Below are 26,518 nucleotides of genomic sequence, written 5' to 3' on the forward strand. Positions count from 1 at the left end.
CTATATCTTTTGATAGCCGGGCACCATCAGCTTTCTTCACCACATTTGCTTATTCACCTGCTTTGTCTTCAGCGGTTTTGTCGGGAAGGTTAGCATTATAGAACGCCAATTTAACAGAAGAAAGTATTTTTGCTTTGAGGGAGTACTTGAGTGGCAGGCCCAATGTGCCATGGCTGTTCTTACATGGGAAGACTAAATATAAAAAAAAAGATGCTGATGGTGACCAAAATGATAGATAGATTTAATGTAATTTCAATGAAAAAAAAAACAACACACACACAAAAACCCCAACTCAGCCTAAACATATAACTCTGAAATCGATTGGGAGAGGGAGGTTGATTTTTCTTATATTAATAGAAAACATCAATAGCCAGGATTCACAACAGTGTTGTGGCCCATGAGAGCAGAGTCCATGGAATGGAGGTCAATGTCATGGATTATCTTCAGGATTCTAAGCTGTGCAAAGGGTTTTTGAGACTAGAGGATTTAGTCAAGTCAACTAAAATATGGGCACGCATATGATAAGAGGATGTCATAAATAAGGAGGAAATGAAGGTTTTTTTAAAATAAAAGATCATTTAAATATTTAGAGGAAAAAAATCAAGCTAGAATCTCACCTTATTTCAATAAATTCCAGATGTATGAAATTCATTTAAAAAATGAAACCATAAAAGGATAATGAAAATTGTGTTAAGTTTTGAGAGAAAGTTTGCCTATGCATAAAAGCATGGGGGGAGGGGGAGGAAAACAGAGATATCTATAAAATAGGAAACTTCTTTATTTTTAAGAAAGCCACAAACATTTTAGATAGTACATCAAAGATGGAAAAGTTAGTCTAAGTTCCTAATTTAAAATATGAGCTAAAGAATTCTTATTCTTACTCTTATTTTCAGTCCTTACAAACCAATACGGGAATAGGTAATATTTGGCAGCCACAAGTCGAAAATTTTATATTTCTTCCATGAAGTGGCTGGTGGGCTCAAACTCTGGACCTTGTATCCAGCAACACTTAACCCCCTGCACCACTTGGGCTCCTTTCCAATGCAAGGAACTTTCAAAACATTTATGAGAAAATTTCCATTATCATTTAATTTTTTCCCCCCATGAGTTATTGGAAGCCCCTTGAAAAATAGACAATATACATTTCTTGTGTTTAAGCACTGTTTGAATACACTTTACACATTGGTTTGTTTAATGCATACAGTGACTTGGGGATGTAGGTGATGCTATAACCATAATTTAAGAGATGATAAAGCTAGATGGGTTTCATAACTGGCCCCAAATTTCTCCAGTATTGCTCAGGAGTGACTAGGATTTGACACCAAGCTGGTTGAATCCAGAACTGACATTATTCAGCACTGTGCTATTCTGGTTGTCAAAGTTAATGAAAAGGTTACTGAAGGATATATGATATGACCTACTTTGCAAAAATATGTGTGAATGCTTGTATGTGGTTTTAATTATGGAAATTAATTCACTTTTAATTTTTTTCAAATTGCACCTCCATAGAAATGACATCTTACTTTGATGTGTGTATTTTTCCTCAGTCGTGATTCTTCTCTGTGTTGGGTTTGGCGTGCATATTGTTTTCAACTTAAAATTGTCCAGGTTTGGATGATTTTCCACAATAAGCTTGTAACTTATATAATCAAACGCAAAAATAATTTTGCATAAAGGTATATATTTCGAAGTTGACTTTCTCTCTTGAAATGGCTGGGGATCCTACTCAATACCCTCTTTGAAGTATCAGCCAATGGTTGAGTTCTAGTTACCTTGGACTAAGTGCCAAAGTAGGTGGGATCCTGAAGTCAACATAGTTCCTTCCTCTCTGTCAATAGCAGCGTTACAGAATTTTAGGGCCAAGAGAACATTTGACAACAATCATCTCCTTTCTCAGATGTGAGTCCTGAAGCTCGTATAGATTTGTCTGACTGACTCAAGATTAACATCTGTCAACTAAGTTGTTTAACCAGGCTTCAAACTAGGTAGTCCAAATAACTTGTGCTCCACTATGAACCCAAAGGTTGGCTGTTCAAATCCACGCAGCAGTGCCGCAGGAGAAAGGCCTGGCACTCTGCTTCTGTAAAGGTGTCAGCCAAGGAGGGCCTATGGGGCAGTTCTACTCTTGCACACGGGCTCCCCATGAGTTGGAATGGACTCCAACGGCAACAAGTGTTTTTGTTGTCACTAAAGGGCCCCAAACAAGCAACGAACTCATTGCTGTTGCGTCCTTTCTAACTCAAGACAGGGGAGAACTGCCCCTGCGGGTGTCCGAGACTAAAATCTCCACCGCAGTAGAAAGCCTCATCTTTCTCCTGCAGAGCAGCTGGTAATGTCGAACTGCTGACCTCGGCTCAGCAGCTATAATAATCCCAAGCGATAGAAGGAATTCTACAAAAAAGGGAAACGAAGACAGTGGTGGGTTTATCTAACACAGAACACCGTTCTCTTTTCAGCTCCTGGGCCCACGACAGCAGTGTCCTACATGTCAGTAAAATGTGTGGACACCCACAAAAACCACCACAAGACAAAATGGATGATGCCTTGGGGACCCAACCAGTGTGACAAGATCCGAGACTTCAATGAAGCAATTCTGAAGGAAATCCAAGCCAATGACATTGTGTTTTCTGTCCACATCCCCCTCCCCTCCATGGAGATGAGCCCCTGGTTCCAGTTCATGCTGTTTATCCTGCAGCTGGACATTGCCTTCAAGCTGAACAACCAAATCCGTAAGTGCGCACTCCCTCGCTCCACTTGCTTTGGGGACTTTCCCCCTTGGGTTTTTCTCAGCGCGAGTTCTGACAGCAGCAAAAGCAATTAAAGCAAGAGTTGACCGTAGCTAATTGCGTCCGACTCACTGGGCACTTTTCTGAGCACGATACGTGTACTAGCCCACCAAGAAGCCTAACAATTTCTGGTGGGGAGGGAGAAAGAGGAGGCTTCTTCATTATTTCATTTTCTAGGTAAAAATGTGAGCACTAGTGAGGTTGCCCACAATCAGACGACTAGAGGAAGGCAGAATTTGCAATCAAAAGTCAGCGCCTGGCTTCAGAGCCCTGACCGAACCATCAAGCCATTTTTACCTCTCTAGTGAGAGCGTGGGTAAACGCTTTGAGCAAAAATGTCTACATTTTGCAGATGTTTTTCCCATTAAAATCATGCAACCATTTAATACAAATAGCTTGTTTCACTGTTACATGCTTCGAATTTGTTTTCTCAAGGAGCTCCGCCTGAATGGAGTAATGGGAGGACACCGGAAAGGTCAACTTCCTTCAAAGTGTCTCTTTCCTACTGGGCTTTGAGCAAAGCCATCACCTTGGAAAAAGATCCCTTCAAAATGGGAATGCAGGCTACTGCCCTTCCTGGGCACGCAGGGCTACTCCGGGTGGACTGGCAGCCCCTCCTCACATGGACTGGGTGTGGCCTCGGGAGAGGGGGCTCGGAATAGAGATGTGTCTGGACACACACACTCAGGTGCATAAGCAATGTGGTGAATAGGGTGGGTACGGGCCCTTCACCCCACTACATCGTGAAAGGTAGTATCTCTTCCAAAAGCCAGGGAGAGTCCGCCCCACAGCATCCCTTTGGGATACGATGGGATTAAGGAATGGAGATCACTGTGACCAAAACCTAGAGAGGAGAGATTGGAAACGGAAATCACAGGCAGAACTAAACTCCTGCTGGAGTCCTTTTGGAAAATGTCCACGGGGGTCCCCAACCCCAACAGAGCCATTGGCTACTGTGGGTCTGGCTCTTCCCTATCGGTCACCTTATTCTTCATGGAGCTGGCTGGGCAGTCCACCAAACTTAAGGCAGCTGAGCCCAGAGAGTGGGTTGTGGTGAATAAACTCAGATTTATGGCCTTACTGTTTAGCAGTTTCTCAGGATGGGTCAGTTGAGCCAACCTCACCCTTGTTCCCTGGCCAGGCCCAGATGTGTGGACAGCCTGCTAGCTAGAGTACTGGACCAGAGTTCCAACAAAGAGCCTCATTGCCATTTCCTGTGTCTGGAGAAGGTGAGAGAAGGTGTGATAAATGAGACATAGTAGTTAGGTCTTCCGATCAGAGATGGGTGACTTATCCCTGTGCCTTTAATAGGTTGGCCTACATGGTCCTTTTCCACATGGTCTACGTGGCCTACATGGTCCTTGGAATTTTGGAAGGCCTTACTTGTATGTGGGCATATGTTGTTAGTAGCAAGAAATTGGAAACCACCTAACTGTCCATTCATAGAAGCTATTATTACAGATTATTCATCATCTTAGAAAAACAAAACCAAAAAAGAGAAGCCGTTTTAAGCATGTATTCTTCTATTCCAGTGTGTTGTTCTAGTGTACCCGGTTGCAGTTCAGGACTCTGAGGGAGGGAGTCATACAAACATACCATGGGCGTGGAGAGAACTTTCTGGGGAACAGCTCTATGTGTCTCGCTGCCACCAAGTGGATGCCGACTCAAATCAAGCCTATAGGACGGGGTAGAACTGCCCCGTGAGACTGTAACTGCATACAGGGGTAGAACTGCCAATCGCAGCCCAGTGCACAGCCACTTCACCACCAGGGCTCCGATCCTGGTGTGGCCTCTGGAAATACTCCAGCGAACCTTAGGGAGAAAACCTTATTGACTGAAATGGGATCAAGGATGAGGGGGATAAAGGGAGCAACAACAACAACAAAATCATGGGTGAAGACGCCTTCCCAGGGCCTATCCATGGATTCAAGTACTCTGAGACAATTTGTTTTCTTATATCTGCAATAGTCTTCTTCGTGAAGAATGTAATGTAACTGCTGGTGAATTAGAGAAGTGTGCTTGATTGACAAAGAGATTGCGATGAGAAAATGTCATGGGATGCGACGTTTTCATTTTTCTATTCATTCCACCTTTTTTTTTTTCATTTTTTCATTTTTCATTTGGTGATTTTACACTGGTTTTGAGGGTCTGCTACTGCCGGGCACTACGGGTGGGTGTGAACGCCGATGAAGGCCATGGTCTTCCAGGTTCTTGTAATCAAGTGGAGACAGTAGATAAGCAAACCACTCATAACGCCGTGTGTGAGTTCCTATGACCACGGTGTGCCCGGGGGGCAGTGAAACATCAAGACAGGCAGGAGAGCAGGGAAAAGAAAGACATCGTAGGCACGCTGTTGTGTGAGAGAGACCGCGTGCACAAGACTGTGTTCATGCATCTCGACTGGAGCAAAGATTTCTGAGGTGAGTGGTAAAGAAAAGCCAAGCAAGAAGTGGAGGAAAGTGGCAGAGCATTCTAAGTCGAAGAAATGGCTGATATGAAAGGCCAGCTTGTACAATAGCCTGGCACGTTCAAGTTCTCATTTCCAGTCCCCTGAGGGACTCTCTGCTCTCTTCCCATTGCCTGACTCACTCATTTCTTTATTCAGACGTTGCTCACCAAGAACTGTACATTAATAAGAACTAGCCGCTGAAGGTGCAAGATTGAACAAGACATGGTTCCCGGAAGGCAGGGGTGGGGAGCCTTTTCATTGCCCGGGGCCCTTGGGATACTTCTAACATCTTTCATGGGCCATACAAAATGATCAACTTAAACATTAGCTTGCTAGTTTTGGTTCAACATTTAATTAATTCACCCCTAATGTGATGGCTGGAACGGCTTCTCTCTAGTGAGGTCTGTGACGCTGGCTGGCCTCGATGGTTCTGGGGCCCTATGACGCCCGAGGGCCAAACGATCCCCACCTGTGATATAAAGGCTGTGATATGTGCTCCAACAGTATTGTGCCATGTAATCATGTAATGCATGAGCTTCAGGACGGGAAGGGTCTTCTATGAGTTTTAAAACGAGGTGGCTGGAACTGTCTTAAGCACCTTGAGGTGTGCATTGTTGCTGCCGTCCTCGTCCTCCGAAGGATTTCAGAGCAGAACAAAGCCAGGGAGAGAAGTCCTGGCACGATGAGATAGATTGGTTGACTGACTTAAGCTTGGGGGCTGAGGCCCTGGACACAGCATTCTGTTACCTGGGCTGGTTGTGGGTCGTGTAGTCTAGGTATAATCTCTCTTAGACAGACTCTTCTCCGAGTGCCAAGCATAAAAGAAAACAAGAACTCCATAATAAGAAATTAAATAATTGAGGCTTACTGGACGAATTAGTGCCGTGCAACAAATCACCCCCCAAATTTAGCAGATTAAGCAGCAAGCACTTAACTCTCTCTCTATTTCTGAGCATCAGGAATCTGGGCATAGCTGAGCTTGGAAGTGTCTGGTTCAATCAAGCTGTTCGCCTTATGTAAAGTCTCATCAGCAGGCTTGAAGGCTTGCTAAGGGGACAGAATTCCCACCCAGCATCACTCCTGTGGTTGTTGGCAGGCTCAGTCTCTCACTGCATGGGCTGCCCCACAATGTGGCAGCTGGCTTGCCCCATGGTGAATGATCCAAGAAAGAACTAGAGACAATAGGAGTGCCTATAGCAGAAGCCACAGTGTCTTGGGGGTGACAGCTCATCACTGCTGGAACCTTTTATTTATCACAAGTTAGCTAGTCAGTCCAGTCCACACTCCCACTCGAGCAGGGGGCTATCCAAGGGTGTGCATGCCGGGGAGGGGGTCATTGGAGACCATCTTCAAGGCTGCCTCCTCTGCTGGCATACTCTTCAGAGGATGGACCCAGGCTTTCATTTGAATCTGTTCACCGATTTGTTGTTATCCAGAGAAGGAGGCCAGATAGTAGAATCTGTCAAAGCATAGACTTGAGAAGTAAACAGAGGTGGGTTTAAAACCCTGTAGTTCTTAGAAGCTCTGCAAATTTCAGTATGAGCCTCCGTTTCCTCATAGGTAAAATATGAGTAATAATGTCCAATTCACCACCTCCCTCTGAGGAATGAATTCGTTTCTGTCAAGCTCTTCGGACATAGTGAATACTGAGTAAAGAGTAGTTCTTATAATTTTCTATTTAGCCTGACTTTTGAGATTCAGGCTTCTTTTCGATCCTTATTTATGTGCCTTGGATAGAGTTCATCCAAGTTAATGGGATTAGTCGTCATGAAAACCACAGCTCTAATCTTATCCTCCCCCCCTGCTCCAAACACTTTCAGTGACTAACACACAATGCTTGGCATTCCAGGTCTTCCTTCTGGCCCAAGGCTGCTTCGAGCCTCACGTCTCACTGCTAATCTTCACACATTCCCGCATCCTCACACAGAAATAATTACCCACTGCTTAAACATGCTCAGAGATTGTCGCTTTCTGCCTGCCCCTTTGCTCTTTCTGATCTTCCCTTCCCACCCCCTTTGCACAAACAAACAGATCCTTGTTCAAAACCCACCCACCCTTATTTTCCCAGTGACACAAAGCTTAACTGAATAGAGACACACTAAAAATCTAGCAAGATGCATGTCTGACGGCCCCCTCAGTAAATGACCGAAATACCTGAAACCATGGGACCAGCAAGAAAACCAACAGAAAATACTCCTGATGAGCAGGAACAGTAGATGGGAGGAAAATGTGGGGCTTCTGGCTTTAGTCTGACAAATTCTCATGTTGGATGTGTGGGAAAGGTTTTATTTGCTCTAAACTTTATTCTCTGTAAACCTGTTGTGGGCACTGAGCCAGGCTTCCATTAAGGAGTGATGTGGTATGGCTTTGCTGTTTGCTACCACTCAGAAAACCAATCACCGCCATCGAGTCGATTCCGATTCCTGGCAACCCTGCAGGACCGGGCAGAAATGCTCCTGTGGGTTTCTGAGGCTGTCGCTCTTTACAGGCGTAGAAAGCCTCATCTTTCGCCTGAGGAATGGCTAGTGGTTTTGAACAACTGACCTTGTGGCTGGTTATGTGTACATATGTTTTAATTATGTTCATAAAACTCCAGAGGTCTAGGTTCTTTTCTGAGCCTCAGATTATTCACACATGAGCCTCGCTGCCCGCTTGCTCTTCACCCTGGCTGGGTTTCTTCCAGCAGTCACTGTGACGGGGGAAAAGGGGTTGTGGGGGTGCAGGGCTCCAGATCCTTTTTGTGGATGATTTCCTATTTATCCCAGATTTCACCCTCAGTGTTACCTCAAATGCAAAGAAAAGTCAGAGCCAACCATATATATATATTTTTTTTTTCTTCTTTTTTTCCCTTTAAGTTTCTCCAGGCAACCTGGGAAAGATTTCAGACAGTGAGAGGGGATTTCAAATCTGGGTGAAGAAATTATAGCGGGGATTTCCAACAAAGTGTCTGGTCAGAGTTTTCACCTGCTACGGAAGGGTCCTAAAGAAGATAAAATAAAGACTACAGATTTGAAATGGCTTTAAAACCACATGGGGTTATTTCTCTAAAAGAGTCCTTTGGTTTAAAATCAGTACAGGTTTTAGCTAGAATCTGAGCTCTGGACAAAGCATCAGGACACCAGAAACCACTCACTTACCTGGGTGTGGTTTCACCCATCCCAGGGCTTCGTTAGGCTGGTGTCTTTGGAAGGAAACAGTGGCATAGAGGACAAGGCATAATAACACAATTAGGGGGAGAATCTGGAAATCACATTTGATTGTTTAGAGAGAAGATATTCCTTGCATAATATGTAAAAAACATTGTAATCCATAGTTTAACTTGCACTGCAGGATATTATTGTGGTGGACAGATGACACTGTGCATTTTATCAAAGCCCTGTGCGATAGCATGAACCCTAACTTAAGATAGCATCTTTGGAAGAGAAGCATTTTTAAACTCTATATCGTCATTCACTGATATATGAAAATCAATAGCTAGTTTAACTTTTCAATGGTGGTAGTTTTAAAACAATGGTCTACAAAAACTGGAGAAAAACCAAGGAGAAAACAGAGACATGTAGTTGCTGGGACAGAGCAGTCCTGCGGGCCCTCCGTATCCACAGGTTCTACAACCACAGTTGCATGGATTTAACAAACCACAGGTGGAAAATATTTGGGGTGGGGGATGCAATTAAGCGGTCAAAGTAATCCCTCCACGGCTAAAAGAATTGCTACGTGCTATTTACATAGCATTTATGTTACATACGCCATTACTATCAGTAACCTAGAGATCCTTCAAAGTGTATGGGAGGATGTACATAGGCTATATGCAAATACTGGATGGATTTTGGTGCCCACTGGGATCCTGGAACACATTCCGCACAGGTACCACGGTCATGACTGTCGTGGACCTCTCGGGGAATTCTAAGTAAGAACAAACCTCTAAATCTCTGATAGATTCAAGAAAAGAAAAGAACAACCAAACCCATTGTCACCAAGTCGACCCATGGCAACCCTGTAGGACAGAATTGAGCTGCGCCAGAGTGTTCCCAAACCACAGACACAGTCTGCCGCACGCTCGCCCTGGGGACAGAGAGTGGATTCCAACTGCCCACCCAGGAGCATCGACCGCCTGCGAACGTAGTCACTGCCTCGCCAGGGCTCCTGTGATTGCGTCCACACTGGCTTCTCTGTTAACCTGTTCAAGGGCTGGATTGAACATTCTTGTCAGGGCACAGAGCTGCTGCTTCTGTAGGATTGTAAGGGACATGGGATCTCTGTTTTCTACTTAGAAAACGTAGGAAACTGAAGAATGTGAGTAGACTGAAAAGGATGCAGGTGGGAAAAAGTCCGCCTGACCCTTGTTGGTTCCATTATTGGTGTGCTGGAGTCTAGATATATGTTTAATCATTAGGAAAATGAATACTTCTCTGTGTGATCGGGAACCACGGTGAGGGTGCTGTGGGTGATTGGGTTGCTCAATGCAGGGTTGGCAGTTCAAATTCACCAGCCCCTCCTCTGGAGAAAGAGGAGGCCAGCTGCTCCCACCAATTTATACTCTTGGAAACCTGACTGTGTTTCAGAATTGACCCAGTGGCAGTGGGTTTGTTTGTTTGCTTTTGTTTTTTGTATCTATATGATGGGCTTAGATTTTTCTGCAAGGGCGAATCCTGATATTTGAAAATGGACTTACCCTCCAAAAGCACTTCCCAGAAATGCTGTTCTTTTTCTTTTTATTTTAAACCACTTCAGCCTTGTAATCTTTTATTGTCAATTGGATAGCAGTTTACAGAGTAAATCAGTTTCTCATTCAGACACACTTTATTTCATAGCATTGATTACTGCCCCCACAATAAAACATCACTTATTCCACTTCCTCCTTGTGTTTCCTTTCTCTAACTTTCTTCATTATCTGAGCCTTTTGAACTTTGTTCTGGGCCAAATGCTTTGTTCTGCTTCTTTAATCTCAAATGATTGATGAGTGTTACTGCTCCTTCGTGAGACTGTTCAACTAGGAGTCCTCTGCCCTCTTTTCGACAGCGTGTTATCAGTAATTCAGTGCACGTACAGTAAACTTATGAAATCTGGAACCTGTGTAAAGTGGAAACCTGTCAGAGAGAGAAACTCAAATATTTTTCACGAATAAGGAGTTCAGGAAGAGTGGCCCAGACAGTACCCGTCTCTGGTGGACAACTTGTGAGACTATCGTCACTCAAAACAAAGGCAGGCCCATCAAGTTCTGGCTCCTGCAGGTTTCCCTGTAGGTTGGTGAAACACTGGGTTGGGTGGGCTAAAATGCTGCTTCTAAATGAATGTTAATCTAAAGATTACAACTGCAAGTCACATTCTCGGGACACCCTCAGACTCTGCAAGGAATTTCTTCGAGGAATGAGGGGATAGAGATCAAAGACAGATGATTTTTTAATTTTCTGGACGTGTCTCTTTCTAGCTTTCAGGTCCTGAGGTTGTTGACACAGACACCCAAAGAGTCATGGGCAGAAAAACCCCAAGATAGATGATCTGTCTTGAGAAACAAACCTTTTAGCGGGGTGGGGGTCGGTTTCCAAATTTCCTAGATTGAAGAACTAGTGTTAAATGTTGTAGAATTGGGGAAAATCAAAAGTCTGTTTCTATTTCTGACTAAATAAAGTATATTTTTCTTGCACCCATTCTGCAAGCAAGTGTAAAGTCTTACTTACTTGTTTCCTCACTGCAAACGACTGGATGCCATGACGGAATTAGTTCTATAAGTGACGAATAATGTTTTCCCCAAATGGAAAACATTTCTGTAAAAAACTGTTCTAGTAAAAGAAAATGACTAGGAAGCTATTACTACCCAGCCACTTTTCAAGTCCAATGGCTTTGTTAACTGTCGAAGATAAACTGCCACATTATCCAAAATGATGGGATGCGTTTGTAGAAGGAAAGCAGTCAGGGAAGCCTATGAATGCATTGTTGGCCATCTGCAAGAGTTGTGATTAAACCCAGTTTCTGATGCCATTTGGAGACAGTCCACAAAGATAGTTTAATGGGCCTGAGGGGTTCTGTTGCTGTTAAGCACCGTCCAGTTGTCTCCGACACATCGTGACCCACAGCACCGCAGAGGGGACCCTACTGGCCCCCTTCCAGCTTCACAGGTGCTCTTATGTTTGAGCCCCTGTAGCAGCCGCTGCGTCAGTCCATCACCTTGAGGACCCTCCTCTTTTCCGCTGCCCGCTAGTAGTCCAAACGTCATGTCTTTCTCCAGGGGCTGGTCTCCCTGACAACAAGTCCTACAGAAGTAGTGCAAGTCAGACCAAGTCTCACATGTATGTGAGTCCTTGCCTCAAATGAGCACTCTGGCCCTGCTTCTTCCAAGACAATTGGGTATGTGTCCTTTGAGCAGTCCATGGTACTTTTTAGATACCAGCAACAACTGTGCAGGCTGTGAGGGAAGTGGCATTTGTGATGAATTGCTGTTGAGTTGACCCTTGACTTGTGAGGGCTTCATGTAAAACCGAACTGAATGCTGCTGGACCCTGCACCGTTCCTGGGGGATGGGGTGGGGGAGGGGAAGGGCGTGGTAGATTGGCTTGTTTTGATCCATACAGTTTTCTTTGGCTGATTATCAGAAACAGATTGCCAGCCTTTATTTCTAGCCCCTCTTCATTTTGTCTGGAAGTTCCGCTGACACCTGTTCACTTACATGGCAATACACAGGCTTCCAAAGACAGGTACCTGCTCTCCTGCCTAGAGAATGGGAATCTTCCCACTGAACCACCAGCGTTCCTCCCAACAGTGTGTTTGCACCATTGGATTGCCATGCCTCCTTGGTACATAGTCCACGTTCATGAAACGTGTTGAAGCAACTACTCAGAAGACATCTGTTAACCCCACTTTCTTATCACTGCCTTTACTCCTTGCCTCTCAGAAAACAAAGCCTCCATTGATCATGGCCACGCTAGTCTCTGTTTATACAAAACATTGCTGAATGGATATTTTTTATTGTAGTTGAAAAAGTTAAACTTTACATTTTCTTTTTCTACCTGAATCCCTGTCAATGACAACAACGATAAAAACTTCAAATATTGTTTTCCTCTACTGTCTGATGATATTCTCCCAACCCCCAAGAAAAATCTAATGAAAAGAGCACAGAATAAATCAGGAAACTTAAATGGAGTTGGGCTTGGAGGTTTTCAGTGGAGGAAGGTGTGGAGGAAGGTGGTAAATTTTCAGTATTTCAAATAGATTAACATAGTAGAACTCTTTAGAAAACTGTGCGTCCCCTTTAGATCAAGGCCCCCCAAACTCTCACAGTCATCGAGCCAATAGCGACCCTAGAGGACAGTGTCAAACAGCCCCCGTCCTGTGGGTTTCTGAGACAGTCAGTCTTTACAGGAAGAGAAAGCCCCGTCTTTCTCTGGAGGAGACTTCAAACTGCTGACCTGTGGGCTCACAGCCCAGCATGTAACCACTAGGCCACCAGGCTCAGATCAAAGAGCAGAACCTAGAATTTACCAGTGTGACCAGCCTTACATACTGGTTTGAGATAGAAAGTAATGGCAAAATCTTAGGAGATGGCTGTACAAGGGGGCTCAGAAGATTGATGGAAATTTTTAATTAAAAGATAATGGAGTTTTTCATGAATTTCTTGAACTCCCCACCTCCACTCCATAAATGATGGTTCATCCAGTATAGTCAAGGTCAGGGACATGATGTTGGCTCAGTCTTATTCCTGGAGTCTCTTTATCTTTTGGAGAACGAATCTTCCGACCCATCCGTACAACTCTCCTTTTGGAACTGCTCATTGTGAACATGTTTATGTTGGCCGCCGTGTGGGAACCTTTGGCATTGTTTTATTTGGAGTGTGATTACTAAGGAGCAGATTAGTTGGACAGCATCACAATAGAGCGTACTGGTTCTCTATATCTGGCTTGAAGGCTTATGTAATTCATTTCCAAGTGAAAGAATCCAAGCTAGAAACAGAGCTGGGCTTTTCCAAAACCATTCCAAGATCTTCTCATGACGTTATACTTGGTGGTTCCAGTCTTGACACTTCCTTCCAGCGGTCCACTGGTTTTCTGGTCCATGGAGCACCCAGAAGTAGATTGTATTGAGTTGGTCTCTAGTCTTGACAAACATAGGTTTCTGGTGTTGACTAATTTGTGGAAATATTTACTAGACAATGACCATGTTGGTATAGATTTTTAGCACTGGGACAGTAGGGTGTTGGTGGTCTAAGAATTTTAAACCAGGCAACCTGGCATGAGTTCAGGGGCTAGATGATTTATGTAAAATGTTGGTCATTGTGTTAGGCAGGATTCGCTAGAGAAAAAAAAACCAGAGCATGTATATATATATATATATGTTTATACAGCAAGAAGGAACATAGGGGCTAATTAGTCCACACAGCAATACAGTGGGCTCAATTCAACTCACCTTCGTGGAACAGTTATCACGGAAGGTCCTTCAGTTCATGAGGGCTGCCGGTCCAAGTTCAAGGAAGCAAACAGTGGAGTCTCCCCTTAAGGTAAGACAGGCAGACTCTGCCTGTAGGCAGTAGACAGCAGGGTGGGGCAGCAACAGTCAGTAGTATGAGCGGGTAGCAAAGAAGGCGCCAATGGGGTCTTGAGCTCTTGCGATGTCCGTGCAGTGAAAGGATCTACCAGTAGTGTACAGAAGCAGGTCTCAAAGGAGCCTTAAGCTCTAGTGATGCTTGGTAAGGCTACATGATCCACAGGTGGCTCAGCCTACAGGTAGTGCAGCACACAGTTGAGGCAAATAGGTAGCTCAAGCACGCTGGACCAATCACCAGGGAGAGAGATAAGATGCCAGCCTCAGAAAGCATTTATCTTGGTTGTCCTCCAATCAAGCTGTTACCTGGTTAAACTCCATCCACGTGTTCCCATGCAGGTGTAGTTGGCCCAGTAAATCTAGTTATCACAGTCATATTTACATATATGCATATTTTAGATTAGGAGAGTTTGAGGTTTTTGTTATATTTTCAAATGAGAATGTCTTCACAATTTGGAAGAATTAGTCTTTTCCTTGAACACAGGAAGAAACTTGTAGCCCAGAAATACTTGCGCACCAGCACAGCTAGACTGATGCAAAGCAGCATCTCTGATTTATACACAAACAGTAGAGCTAGGTCCATAGCTATAAGAACTCAACCCTATACAGGTCAATATGCACCTTACCAAATCATTGGCCTCTGATATTCTAAGACACAAGTTCAGCTAGTTATTTTTAAAATGGTGTATATTTTTCTCTGTCTTTTTCAAAAACCCTCCCAATCTGTAGTGTAGTCTAGAATCTATGCAGAAGGCAGCCTGGACCTGTTTATAGTGCCACAGCTGCAGATCACCCACATGTCTCATTTCCTGTTCTGAGGTTAGAATATAAATGAGATTCTCTTTTGCATCCATAACAAGTCTATCCTGGTTGCTAAAATGATAGCCTAGTGACATCATTGAATAGCATGAATAGCAATGCAGAGCGCAGTCACCAGATCTCAGCTGGCATCCCCAGTGGGGGGAGGTGATCTGTGCTTCTGCCTCCCTAAACACATCTTCCCTTAGGGTCGCCAGAGGACAAAGGCAGGAAAGTTCAAAGCAAAATCAAGTCAGGTCTAAGTAGAAAAATCTTTTGTTAGTTAAGGTAGACATTTTACTCGCAAAAATAGAAAGGACTCAAAACTGGAAAAAATAAACCAAAGACTTCTCCCAACAACAGACTCTCTATCCACTGATTTCCATTCCTCCCTGTACTTTCATGAGTTTTTAGTACTACAATGGGAGCTTCAAAAAGTTTGTAGAAAGATTCCATTGCCTTTCAGTCCCATTTGTCCATGGAATTTTTGAAGCCCCCTTGTGGTGATAGTGAAAGAAGTGGTAGTTCAGCTGTCAAAGGAGAAGACGTTGCTAATTGTTCCAGTCTAGGTTGTTCTCTAGGCAGTCTGGTGCCTTGCCTGCTCTTCATATTCAGACTACAAAGAAAGCCCTGGCTTGACTAACAAGTTGAATCATGCCTTCTTAAGTGGTTAAGGTTTGGAGAAGATGGCAAATATTTAAGTTTAGTATCTTAGAAAACATATAGGAAGAAGAGTTCTAGGACATGGGGTTGTCCTGCAATGAAAGCGCTGATTCTGCAGGAGTGAGCAGGCTGTCACTGGTAGTAATCAAGCAGAAGCTGGCTGATGGGATAATAATGGTGACCCACAGGGACAGCTCACACTAAATGGTGCCTTCTTTACAAAGCACTCTATCTAGTACCATAGAACTCGGAGGCTTTCTCTGCTGGTCATCTGGCAAAGTCACCTGTCTGCGCCCAGTACGCTTTTCCTGCAGAACTTGCTAGCCTTTACCCTCCGGTGAACCCATCTCCACCACTCCCGCTAAGCGGGCAATTGATAACACCATCAGTGCCCAGCTTCAGCTTACTGCTTTAGCCACGGACTCTTGACCCAAAGGGCTTTATCCATATTCTCTTGTGTAAGAAACTGAGATTCAATAATTCGAGGTCCATCTTCATTGGCATTGAAACCGAGGACCACTTGGCTAGCCATCATTCACCAGGTCTATGAAGAAGCAGAGACAGGTGGTTGGCGGAGAGAAAGAAAGACACAGCTATCAAGAAAAGGATGGAGGGCAAAGGATCACACCGTATGTTTCTGACAGACTCCCAGAGATGACTCTCCACCTGCCCGCTCTCTGTTTCTGCTTCCAGCCCCTGGTGCTTGCCAGCACTGTCCTGAGACACGCCTGCCCGTGTTCTTTCAGCTACTTTGCTCCTTCAGCTGGTGTGGGTGAAATCATGTGACTTGTAACCAAATGTCTCTCATCTAATCAGCCCAATAATTCTTCTTGACATGATGAGGAAATGGGGGGGCTAAAGAGGTTACGTGATCTACCCCAGGTCTCCCAGCTGCGAACAGAGGTTTGTACATGTAAGTGACCCGGCGCCTCCAGTGCCTTGAGCTCACTGGAGTGCAGTGTGGGTGCTCTGCAGTGCCTTCCTGTTCAGAGTGGGCCATTCTGCAAGAGAACCCCTAAGGTCCCATCATCCCAACTCTGATGCCGAAAGCCCGTGACTCACGGAGGATCCGTCAGCTCTATAAAAATCCCATAAATACCCCTTTGGCTTTGTAATAGGTGCTTCAAGAGACCCTCAAGTGTGAACCACTTTAGAAAGGTGCCGCTCGGGTGGGATGGGTCCTTCTTTGTTCGTGAGTGAGCTTCGTGTTGACTCACTTATGTGTAGCCTTCTGCTCATTTCTAGTCCTCGGGTAGGCAGACAGTGTTGGTGTGCTGGAAGTGTATTTTTAGTCTGACATTAAAAAATGTATCATAGACACCAACACAGGAAAGCCGTTTTTAGGTGAGTCAGTGTAGAAATAACCTCAAAGAGTTTCATGGAGGATGGGACATCTTTTAGTCTATCATCTGAGCACCGCCCCCGCCAAACATAGCTTCCTTCTTCTTTTCCCCTCTTCCTTCATTCCTTCTTCCCTTTCTTTCTAGCTTTCTTTCCTTCCCTTCCCTCTCTCTCTCTCAACCTCTTCCTCCATCTCCTTTCTCTTTCTCTCACTCATTTTTCCCCTGCTACGTGTTCACCTTATGCCCAGGATATAAGATCCAAGTCTTTATCGATCCTACTATGATTTTAGAAATCCACATTGCTTGTCTTTGTTTACATCTCTGTTTTTCAAAATAGCTTTTTTTTTTTTCTTTAAAACCATTTTATTGGGAGTTAGCACAGATAGCATAACATTCCATAGTTCAGTTACATCAAGCAGTATTGTACAATTGCTATCACAATCAGTTTCTTTTTTTTTTTTTTAACATTTTATTAGGGGATCATACAACTGTTATCCCAATCCATACACACATCAGTTGTGTAAAGCGCATTTGTACATCGTTTCTCAAAACATTTTCTCTCCATTTAAACCCCCGACATTAGGTCCTCATTTTTCCCCTCCCTCCCCGCTCCCCCCTCCCGCATGAACCCTTGATAGTTTATAAATGGGTATTTTGTCATATCTCAAAATAGCTTTTTAAGGGAAGGAATGTTGTGTTCAAAATGCTGAGCCACCTCAAGCCCAGTCAATACTCAGGATCCAGGCCCCAAGAGCAGTGGGAAGGAAGGCTTGCTCCCAGAAGGTTAGCAATGAAAACGCAATCGTGCTGTTCTGTGACACATATTGGCTCACCAGAAGCCAGAATTCACTCAGCAACATCAGGTTAACTGGTTTGAGTAACACACACACACACACACACACACACACACACACACACATACATACACACACACACACTGCACTAGAAGATGTGTGAAATGATCAAAATCCATAGGTGAATGTGCCTACGGGGCATAGTTTAATTGTATTTGTCTATAGGAGCCCTGGTGGTGTAAAGGCTATGCGTTAAGCTGCTTACAGTTGGAAACCACCAGCCAATCCTCTACACCACCACAAGGGCAAGATCGGAGCAGAAGAAGGGAGACAACCTCCTGAGGCCATACAACTGTTAAAGGAAGACAAGGGTCGGAGCTGGCAATGAGAGAGTTTTCTGGAGCAAGACGAGATCTTCAGCAGAGGCATTAGGATGGAGGGAAGAAAGGACTGACTGGGCCCCTCCTTTGAGAGTTCTGCTGGTGTAGTGGTTATGTGTTGGGCTGCCATCTGCATGGTCAGCAGTTTGAAAGCACCAGCAGCTCCCCCGGGGAAGACTGGGCTTTGTACTCCCATCGACAGTTATGGTCTCAGAAACCCATAGGTGATCTCTATGAGTCAGCCTTGAGTTTGTCATGACACAACGGGTTAAGCACTGGACGATGACCCGAAAGGTTAGAGAAGCTGTCTTGGAAGAAAAGGCTGGTGATTTTCCTGGAAACCTGATGGAGCCAGTGTACTGTGACACTCGCGAGTGGGGACCGATGTGATGGCAACTAGTTTGGTTTGGGTTTGAACTGTGAGTGCTCAGCACTTCTTCCAGATCACATGTGTGCCATCCCTAGGGTTCTCGCACAGCGGTTGGTTGACTTCTGACTCATTGCGACCCTGTAGGACAGAGCCGAACGGCCCGGCGGCTTGTCAAGGCTGTCATCTGTACAGCTGCAGACTGCCGCATCGTTCTCCCTTGACGGGGCTGGTGCATTTCAGCTGATGAACCTTTCAACTATCAACCACATGCCTACCCACTGTGGCACCAGGGCTCCTCTCTTAACGCGCTCAAAACCCCAATTAAGGAAGATGACCTGGTTTGCAGGGAAAGGATAGTAAGCCCACTTGTAGGAGAACACAAGAGCATTGCCATTGGAGAAGGAGATCTAACTAAATTTCCAGAAGACAAAGGAGCCAGCTGATGCATGGATGGCACAGCTAAGGAATTTGAATTTAGACCCTCAAAAAAATGAGCTGCAAACCACTTATCTAAGTGCTACAATGAAATGTGGGCTTCAGCATTTGAGACACGTAGCTTGTCCTTTGAATTATACAACAGCTGGGAATTACATTGCCTTTTTTTTTTTTTTTTTGCCTCCTCGTCCGAAATCTGGACCTCTCGCATGGTGGTATTCCCAACGGGAGGGCATCTATGAACTTGTTAATGGAAGGAGTCATCAAGCTGGGTTAGGGCCACATTCAGGCAAAAATCTAACTGCCCGTTTGCTTTGCAGCTGCAGAGACAGTCATCACCGCCACCACCAGCTGAGCGACTCGGCATCTAGGGGTTGCCAGTAATTGTGGGTTTAAGTCGCCGAGGAAAAGATAAGAGGAGCGCAAGGCTGGTTTTTCCACAATTAAATATTGCCTCTCGGGCTTCTCTGTCAGCAGGAATCCAAGAGGTCAGACACCACCAGCCATATTATTTTTCTCCCTGGCTGCCTGTGCTCATTTGTATCCCCTCCTCATTCATGGGAATGAAGAAAAGGTGGGTCGGAAATAAAAAGCTTGTTCCAGCCGACTTTTCACTTCACGAAACTTGCTGGAAACAAAGCTTCCTGGTGAAACACAGGTCCGCTCGGGGCGGCCGGTTTTTCCCATGTGCTTTCCACCTGGGCTCCTTTCGCCTGGCAGCACAGATACTTCTGTGGCCGGAAGGGACCATCGGTGAATTCTACTTTTGTCTCTTTTTGTTATGATAGTGTTTCTGTGTGTGTGTTTTTCTTAAGTACAACCTTGTCGTCTGGTGTTTGGGTATTTTGTATGCGTTTCCATTTAATTCTTGCATTAGTCAAATTCATGTTTATATCTCGTCGTTCCAACTCCACTATAAGTGCCCTGAGGGTAGGAATTGTCTCATAGCTTTGTGTTTTTACTGTGATGCTTCCTGGTAGGAAGGCGGCCAACAGGCCGGAGGCGTGCCTACAGGTTTCCAGATTCATGGAATGTTAGAAGCTAGAAGCTAGGATCTTAATAATCGTAGGATCCAACTTTTAGGATTTCACGAAGAAACAAAACAACCTGCCAAGTGACTTCCTCAAATCATACAGAGAGCGCGTAGTTTTCCTAGCAGGTCTCCTGAACTCCTGACCAGGTTCTACAGTGGAAAAGAGATTGAGTCGGCACACTTACACAGTGTGAGCCTGGGCCTCCGTTTCCTCATTTTAGGATTGGAGATGGTTATGTATATCTGGCGGGGGGCATCTCTGGGTGGGTTGAAAATCTCTTTTCATACAACTCTCAAAAGTCTGAGCTTTGAAGAATCATTATTTCATTTGACTTTAGTACACCGTACTATATTGATAAGAAAATGCCCATTTCTGAGATATCGTCAGTGCTAGTGCACACAGCCCGGTGGTTCTTGCTGAGAAGGATGAGGCATGGAAGCCGCCTCACCAGGCTCATGAACGGAGATTTCAGCCTAGCATGGACCAGATAGGGAAACTACCTACCAGCAAGCAAGGGCAGCAGATGCTAAACCACATCCCATCCTCGGTGTAAGGACGTTTGGGTGTGACTTATTTGGTTACCGGACTGCCTGACTCGCAGGGCAAAGGGCTATTGTTATAGATTCATGGGGGAGACAGACAGACTCTAAACCTATTGTTGTGGCGTTTCAGACTCATGGAGGCCTGAATGGGTCTGTGTAGACTTGTGCTCCACAGAGCTTCCGGTGAGTTTGGGGGAAGTAGATCGCTAGCCTTTCCTCCAAGGCACCTCTGGGCCCTCCTTGCTTCCTACGTGATGTGAACATCCACGATCTTCAATGCTGTGAGGACACAGGAGGCTGAGGGGGGAGCACCCAGGCACAGGCTCGTCCCAGCCTTTCTGTACAGAGGCAAGTTTGTGGAGTGGAGCATGTCAAGGCAGACAAGCTGCAAAGAAGTTGTTAACATTACCTGCGAGGAAAGAGCAAGTACTCCCAGGGAAAGAATGAGGGAGAAAGCAGGAGACAAGTTGCGAACAGGCGAACCCAGCCCGAGACCCCTGTGAGTGGTGTGAGCTGCTATACGGATCTCCTGGGCTCACCCTCGGGTCCCGTTGTGTCAGGTGGCTTCCTTCTCTCGCACAGACACACACAAGCATGCTCCCCAACCTCTGGTGTCATGACTGTGCACATCCCCCAGAAGCCCGGGTGCCAGCCCAATGTTATCCCCTTGCCCCTTGAAGTTCACTGTGAGCGAATGATGTGGCTGAGTGATCAAGGCGGGGAACTCATCGGCCAGTAGAACCCCCAAATCCCGCGGGCTATAGCTCCCTGCATAGCTGTACGAGACAAATACTCTGTGTGAGTAACTTTGGCCTGGCTCCAGCAATAACACAGCTGTTGAAACAGCTTAGTCACCAGGGCGATGGAGGCAGTGTGGTGAGGGAATGCTAGGGTGCCGTGATCTGACATTTAGCTGGCTGGCAGCAGCCCTGAGAGCCAGTACGGATCTGTGGGAGAGCTGGAGAGGGAATCTGCTACCCGTCCACAAGCATTCCCTTGTTTCTTTTGAAGCCCAACCATAATCCCCTCCCTGGGCAAGGCAGCCTGAAGAAGCAAACTGGAAAACATTTTCAGTCCGAGGCAAGGGAAAGAAATGGTTTGCTCCTGGTTTCTACCCCTTAATGATCCCCGTTTATTTCCTGAACAACATTTTTGAAAATGTTGCCCCAGGCTAAGTATGCAGAGTGCATTTAGATACGGTGTGGATGTGTGTGTGTGTGTGTGTGTGTGTGTGTGTGTGTAGAAAATGCGCTCCCTTATCTTAGTAGCTTATCTGGAGATGGCAGGGACTCCTCCTCACTGGAGGGTGTCCAAAGCTGGGCGGGGAAGTTAGGCCGGGAAAGTGCTGGCCCTTCTTCCTCATCTTGTTTGGGATCCAAACTCTGAAAGACCCGGAGCAGATCTGGGCAAGATACCGATCCGGTTTCATCAGGGTTTGGGGAGGACTAATGGACGGTCAGAGAGTGACCTCATTCCTCCTGGAGCGCTTTGAAGAACTGACTGGTGTGTGTCCCCTTTATCCCCGGCTCTTGTGTGCTGTTTGTTTTGGAAGTTGTTAAGCTAAATTAGCCACCCCTTTCCTTTCCTGGTTCCTGTGTGGGAATGCAGCTGTCAGTCTTCACACCCTGCCACTGCCTATTTTTAGATTCAGTGTGAATGAAGCTCTCGTCTCTAATTGCATTCGGAGCAGGGAGCCAAGCAGGTTGTTTTTCGGTAGCTATCAAAATGGTTCTTCTAAGTGCTTCTTGTGTGGATGGTGTCCTGGGAGTGGGCAAAGACGCCCTTTGGGGTTTGCCATCCTTGACGCCTCCCAGGATGTGTTCTCTCCACATTCACGGTGAGGGCGGCCAAGTAGAAAAGAGCCATCAGCGCGTTTGCTTTCCAGCATTTGAACACTCGCCAGCGTGGATGGTTCGGACGTCCCTAGTTTGGGTTAGGAAAAGACTGGGTCATCGTTGAGTTCAAAGCTCCTTGGGCCATTCGGTGATACAGTCTAAGGCAGTGGTTCTCAACCTTCCTTTCATACAGTTCTTCATGTTGTGGTGACCCCCAACCATGAAATTATTTCCTTTGCTACTGTTATGACTCGGTTACCCCTGTGAAAGGGTCGTTCGACCCAAAGTGGTGGCGACTCACAGGTTGAGAAGCGCTGCTCTAAGGGATTAAGTAATCTAGAGTGGATTGAGCACTGTGTATATGCAGTGGGCTTCAGTTTCCTCTGGGTGTCTGCCCAGCCCCCACCATTCCCACGCTGCCTGTCGTGCGCTGCCAGCCTCTCCCTCTCTTCTCCCCTAAGCATCTTTATAAACAAAATTCTGCAATGCCTCGTGGAAGCTTCCTTTGTCACCAGATCCTGCGTTCCCCCCAGCCTTGCCTAAATTCTTCCCTCTCTTCTTTCCCCACTGTATTGAATTCATGGATTTCTCTGACTGCATAGTGCTAATTTGTGTTTCCATGCCTATTTCTATATATGTCTCCCTCTGCCTGAACGTCTTTATCCTACCTCATTAACTTCTGGAAGTCTCCACACAACTATCTTGACCTCTACCCAACTCTTGACCCCTTTATGCTAACTAAATCTATTGCCTCAGGTCGATTCCAACACACAATGACTCTGTAGAAGGAGTAGAACTCGCCCAAGGGTGTAATTTTTATGTGAGCAGACTGAAGCATCTCTCTTCCAGAGAGGAGCTGGTAAGTTTGAATAGCTAGCCTTCTGGTTAGCTGCTGAGCACTTAACCACAGCACTACCAGGCTTACCCAGGCACTGCTGAGGACAAAAGGATTGTATCCTTAATGTTTTCTGACACTGACTTCTGGTAACTTGTTAGCTTCCCTCACAAATCTCCATATTTATAAGTATTGTGTGAGTGCCACGGCAATGGATTATTAAATACTCCTGAGAAGTAGAGTGTGGTGGAATGGGTGGTTGGTATTAGAATCGGTAAAGAAGGATGGAACGTGGAGAATTGTGGAACTTCAGCCTCATCGCTGTCATCCTTGGGTAGATGTGGGGTTGGATTCTCCTTCTCCTGATGGAAGCTGCAAAAGGACAGATGTGGTCCACCACCTGTCTTCCTCTTTTCACTGTGAGAAATATAAGGGCAATGATTTTGTCATATACAGGGATATACTTGACAAACATAACTGTTGTCCATGAAAATTAGTAGATGTCTGAATATATTTAGTGGAGGAAAAACTGAGTTGTTAGAGAAGAAAAATTACGTAAGTCAGAAACTCAGATGTACACTAAGAAAGGGGAAAGTATTTGAGAAGGATATATATATAAAATATAGTATATATATATACATATATATATATACTATATTTTAATTTCCTTATTCTTAACTGATCCGCCAGATCACAATTTGTTCAAAATAACAATAGAATTAATATGTTGCATGATTAGACCTTATGGATAAGTTAACTATTTGGCAGCGCTAATATAAGGGAAGGAAGAATTGGGAGGATTTACTTATAAGGTACTTGTATGACTTGTGAAGTTGTATTTGATATTGTTATTTGATAGTGGACTTAATATTTGTTGTAAATGAATGCTAAAAAGTCTAGGGCAACCACAGCATTTTAAAAAAAGAAGTCAAAAGAGTTTTGAAAAAAATGTGGAAGATTAAATAACAAGAATAACAACAAACAAAATAAAAAACAAGGGAAATAAATGGAAAGTGGTTATAAATATGATTGATATTAAACAACTTTATCAGTAATCACGTTAAACATAAATGCTTATAAATGCAAATGTCTATATCAAAGACAGGCAGATACTATGAGACTGGATTAAAAAGCAAGACTCAACTGTGTTACCTGCCAGAAATCTACTTTAAATATAAAGACATTAAAGGCAAAAGGGTGAGAAAGACATACTATGTTATCAATAATTGAAAGTGTTGGGTTGGTTGTACTAATTTTAGAAAACAGATTTCAGAACAGAGAAAATGATTAAAGATAAGACTGGCCATTACATAATGATAAAGGAATATTTACTTATCTTTTACAATGTTTTTCTTATCTTGTACTGCTCTAACAGAAATACCACAAGTGGATAGCTTCAAAAAACAGAAATTTCTCACAATATTGGAGGATAGATGCCTTAATTAAGGGTGCTGCCTCTAGGCCAGCGGTTCTTAACCAGTGGGTCGTGACCCCTTTGGGGGCGGTCGAAGGACCCTTTCACAGGGGTCGCCTAAGACCATCGGAAAAACACCTATTTCCGATGGTCTTAGGAACCGAGACCCCGCTTCTCTATCCGTCTCCAAGCGGGTCCACCCACAGCAGATATGCCCACCTGCGCATGCCTGGCGTGAAGACTGTTAGCCATGCTACACCATGCACAAGACAAAATCTCATTTATTTGTAATTAGAAATAAATACTTCACAATATAGAATTACATATTGTTTTTGTGATTAATCGCTATGCTTTCATTACATTCAATTTGCAACAATGAAAGTACATCCTAAATATCAGATATTTACATGACAATTCATAACTAGCAAAATTAAAGTTATGAAGTAGCAACGAAAATAATTTTATGGTTGGGGGTCACCAGGACATGGGGAACTGTATGAAAGGGTCACGGCATTAGAAAGGTTGAGAAGACTTTTTCTCTGTTCCCTCTGGAGGAAGTTTTTCTCTCTTTTGAGCGTCTACTCCTGGGTAGGCTATGTACCTTGGGCTGGCATCCCGCTTCTAATGTCTCTGCTCTGGCTTGCTTAATGTCTTTTATATCTCAAAAGAGATTGATTCAAGATAAACCCTATAGTAATCATTTCTCATTAATAAAGCAAAGATAGTCCACTCCCAAATGGGATTATAAAATAGCCATAGAGGTTAGGATGTACAATGCATATTTGGGGGGCATATAATTAAATTTATAATAAGGGATCAGTTATCCAAAAAGACATAACCATCTTGAATTTGTATGTATCTAACAACAGAGCATTAAAATATGCAAGGTAAAAGCCACTAGAACTTCAAGGAGAAATAAACAAAGGCATTACTGTAGTTGGAGACGTCAACACCTCTCAATCAATAATTAATTAAGCCATAAGAATATAGTTGAACTGAGCAATACATCAATCAACTCTATCTAATTCACATTTATAAAATATTTCATCCAACAACACACAAGGAAAATTTACCAAGACAGTCTTCTTGGGCCATAAAATACACCTTCAAGACAAATTAAACGAAAGGAAAAAGGGGGAAAAAAGCATCCTATCGGACCATGATGGAATTGAGTTAGAAATCCGTAGCAGAAAGATAAACTGGAAAAAGCCCCAGTCAGCAGTGAACAATTAGAATGTTTTAAATTTAAAAAAGAGCATCATTTTCATTCGCACCAATGAAATAAAATGTTTTGTTAAACATAAATGTTTTGTTAAACATAAATGTTTTGTTAAACATAAAACATGTAAATGTCTATATTTAAAAAAAACACAAACTACAGAACTTTGATGTAAGAAATAAAAAATCAAATAAATGGCGCTCTCTTCCATGCTCAGGGATGAGCAACACCAGTTGCCCTCAAGTTGATTCGGCCCCAGGATGACCCGATGGGTGTAAGAGTAGCACTGATTTTCACAGAGGTTTTAATGGGTGCCTTTCTTTCAAGGCAGCCTCAGGTAGACCGAACCCTGCAGCCTTTTGTTTAGCAGCTGAGTATGTTACCATATGCACCGTTTAGGTGCTCCATTTATGGGTAGGAAACCTTCAGCTTATTGCTTTGATCTGTGCATGCAATTCAATTAGAATTTGGAAACCAAACGGGAGAAACATGCTCAGCATATCTGAAACGGAAAGAACTCAAAAACTTCAAGCCTCAAGTTGCACTGTTGAATGATTCTACAGGCAAACTATTGAATGCTGCAGGAATCATCACGAGATGATGGAAAGAAGACAGAGTCACTGGACCACTGGACCAATAAGATATTCCACCATTTTGGGGAGATAACATGTGAGCACGAACCAATGGTACTGAAGGAAGAAGGTCAAACTGTACTGAATGCATTAGCAAAAAACAAAGCTCCCGAAATTGATGGAATACCTGCTGAAAAGTTCCAACAAGCTGGTGAATCACTGGAAGTACTCACTCCTCCACGCCAGGAAATTTGGAAGGCCGCGACTTGACCGAATGACCGGCAGAGATCCATGTCTGCGCCCACTCCAAAGAAAGGTGACCCAACAGAATGCTCAAACTATTGAACAGTATCATTGATATCTTGAGCTAGGAAAACGTTACTGACGTTCACCAAGCAATGGTGGCAACACTACATTGACAGGGAGCTGCCAGAGGATCAGGCCAAATTCAGAAGAGGACATGGAACAAGGGATATCATTGCTGATGTCAGATGGGTCCTGGTTCAAAACAGAGAAT

At 44.3% G+C, this 26,518-nt stretch overlaps 1 protein-coding gene across 1 annotated transcript in view; it reads left to right on the forward strand.

Annotated features, from left to right (window-relative positions):
- WLS (Wnt ligand secretion mediator) overlaps positions 1-26,518 on the forward strand; it is a 130,981-nt gene that overhangs the window by 48,506 nt on the left and 55,957 nt on the right. Inside the window, exon 2 of the mRNA XM_004699341.2 lies at positions 2,457-2,729. Coding sequence (XP_004699398.1) covers positions 2,457-2,729 — 273 coding nt within the window. The remainder of the gene's footprint in view (positions 1-2,456; positions 2,730-26,518) is intronic.

The sequence above is a fragment of the Echinops telfairi genome, unplaced genomic scaffold (assembly GCF_000313985.2).
Source record: "Echinops telfairi isolate 266 unplaced genomic scaffold, ASM31398v2 ScPeMD7_443;HRSCAF=831, whole genome shotgun sequence".
Classification (NCBI taxonomy): domain Eukaryota; kingdom Metazoa; phylum Chordata; class Mammalia; order Afrosoricida; family Tenrecidae; genus Echinops; species Echinops telfairi.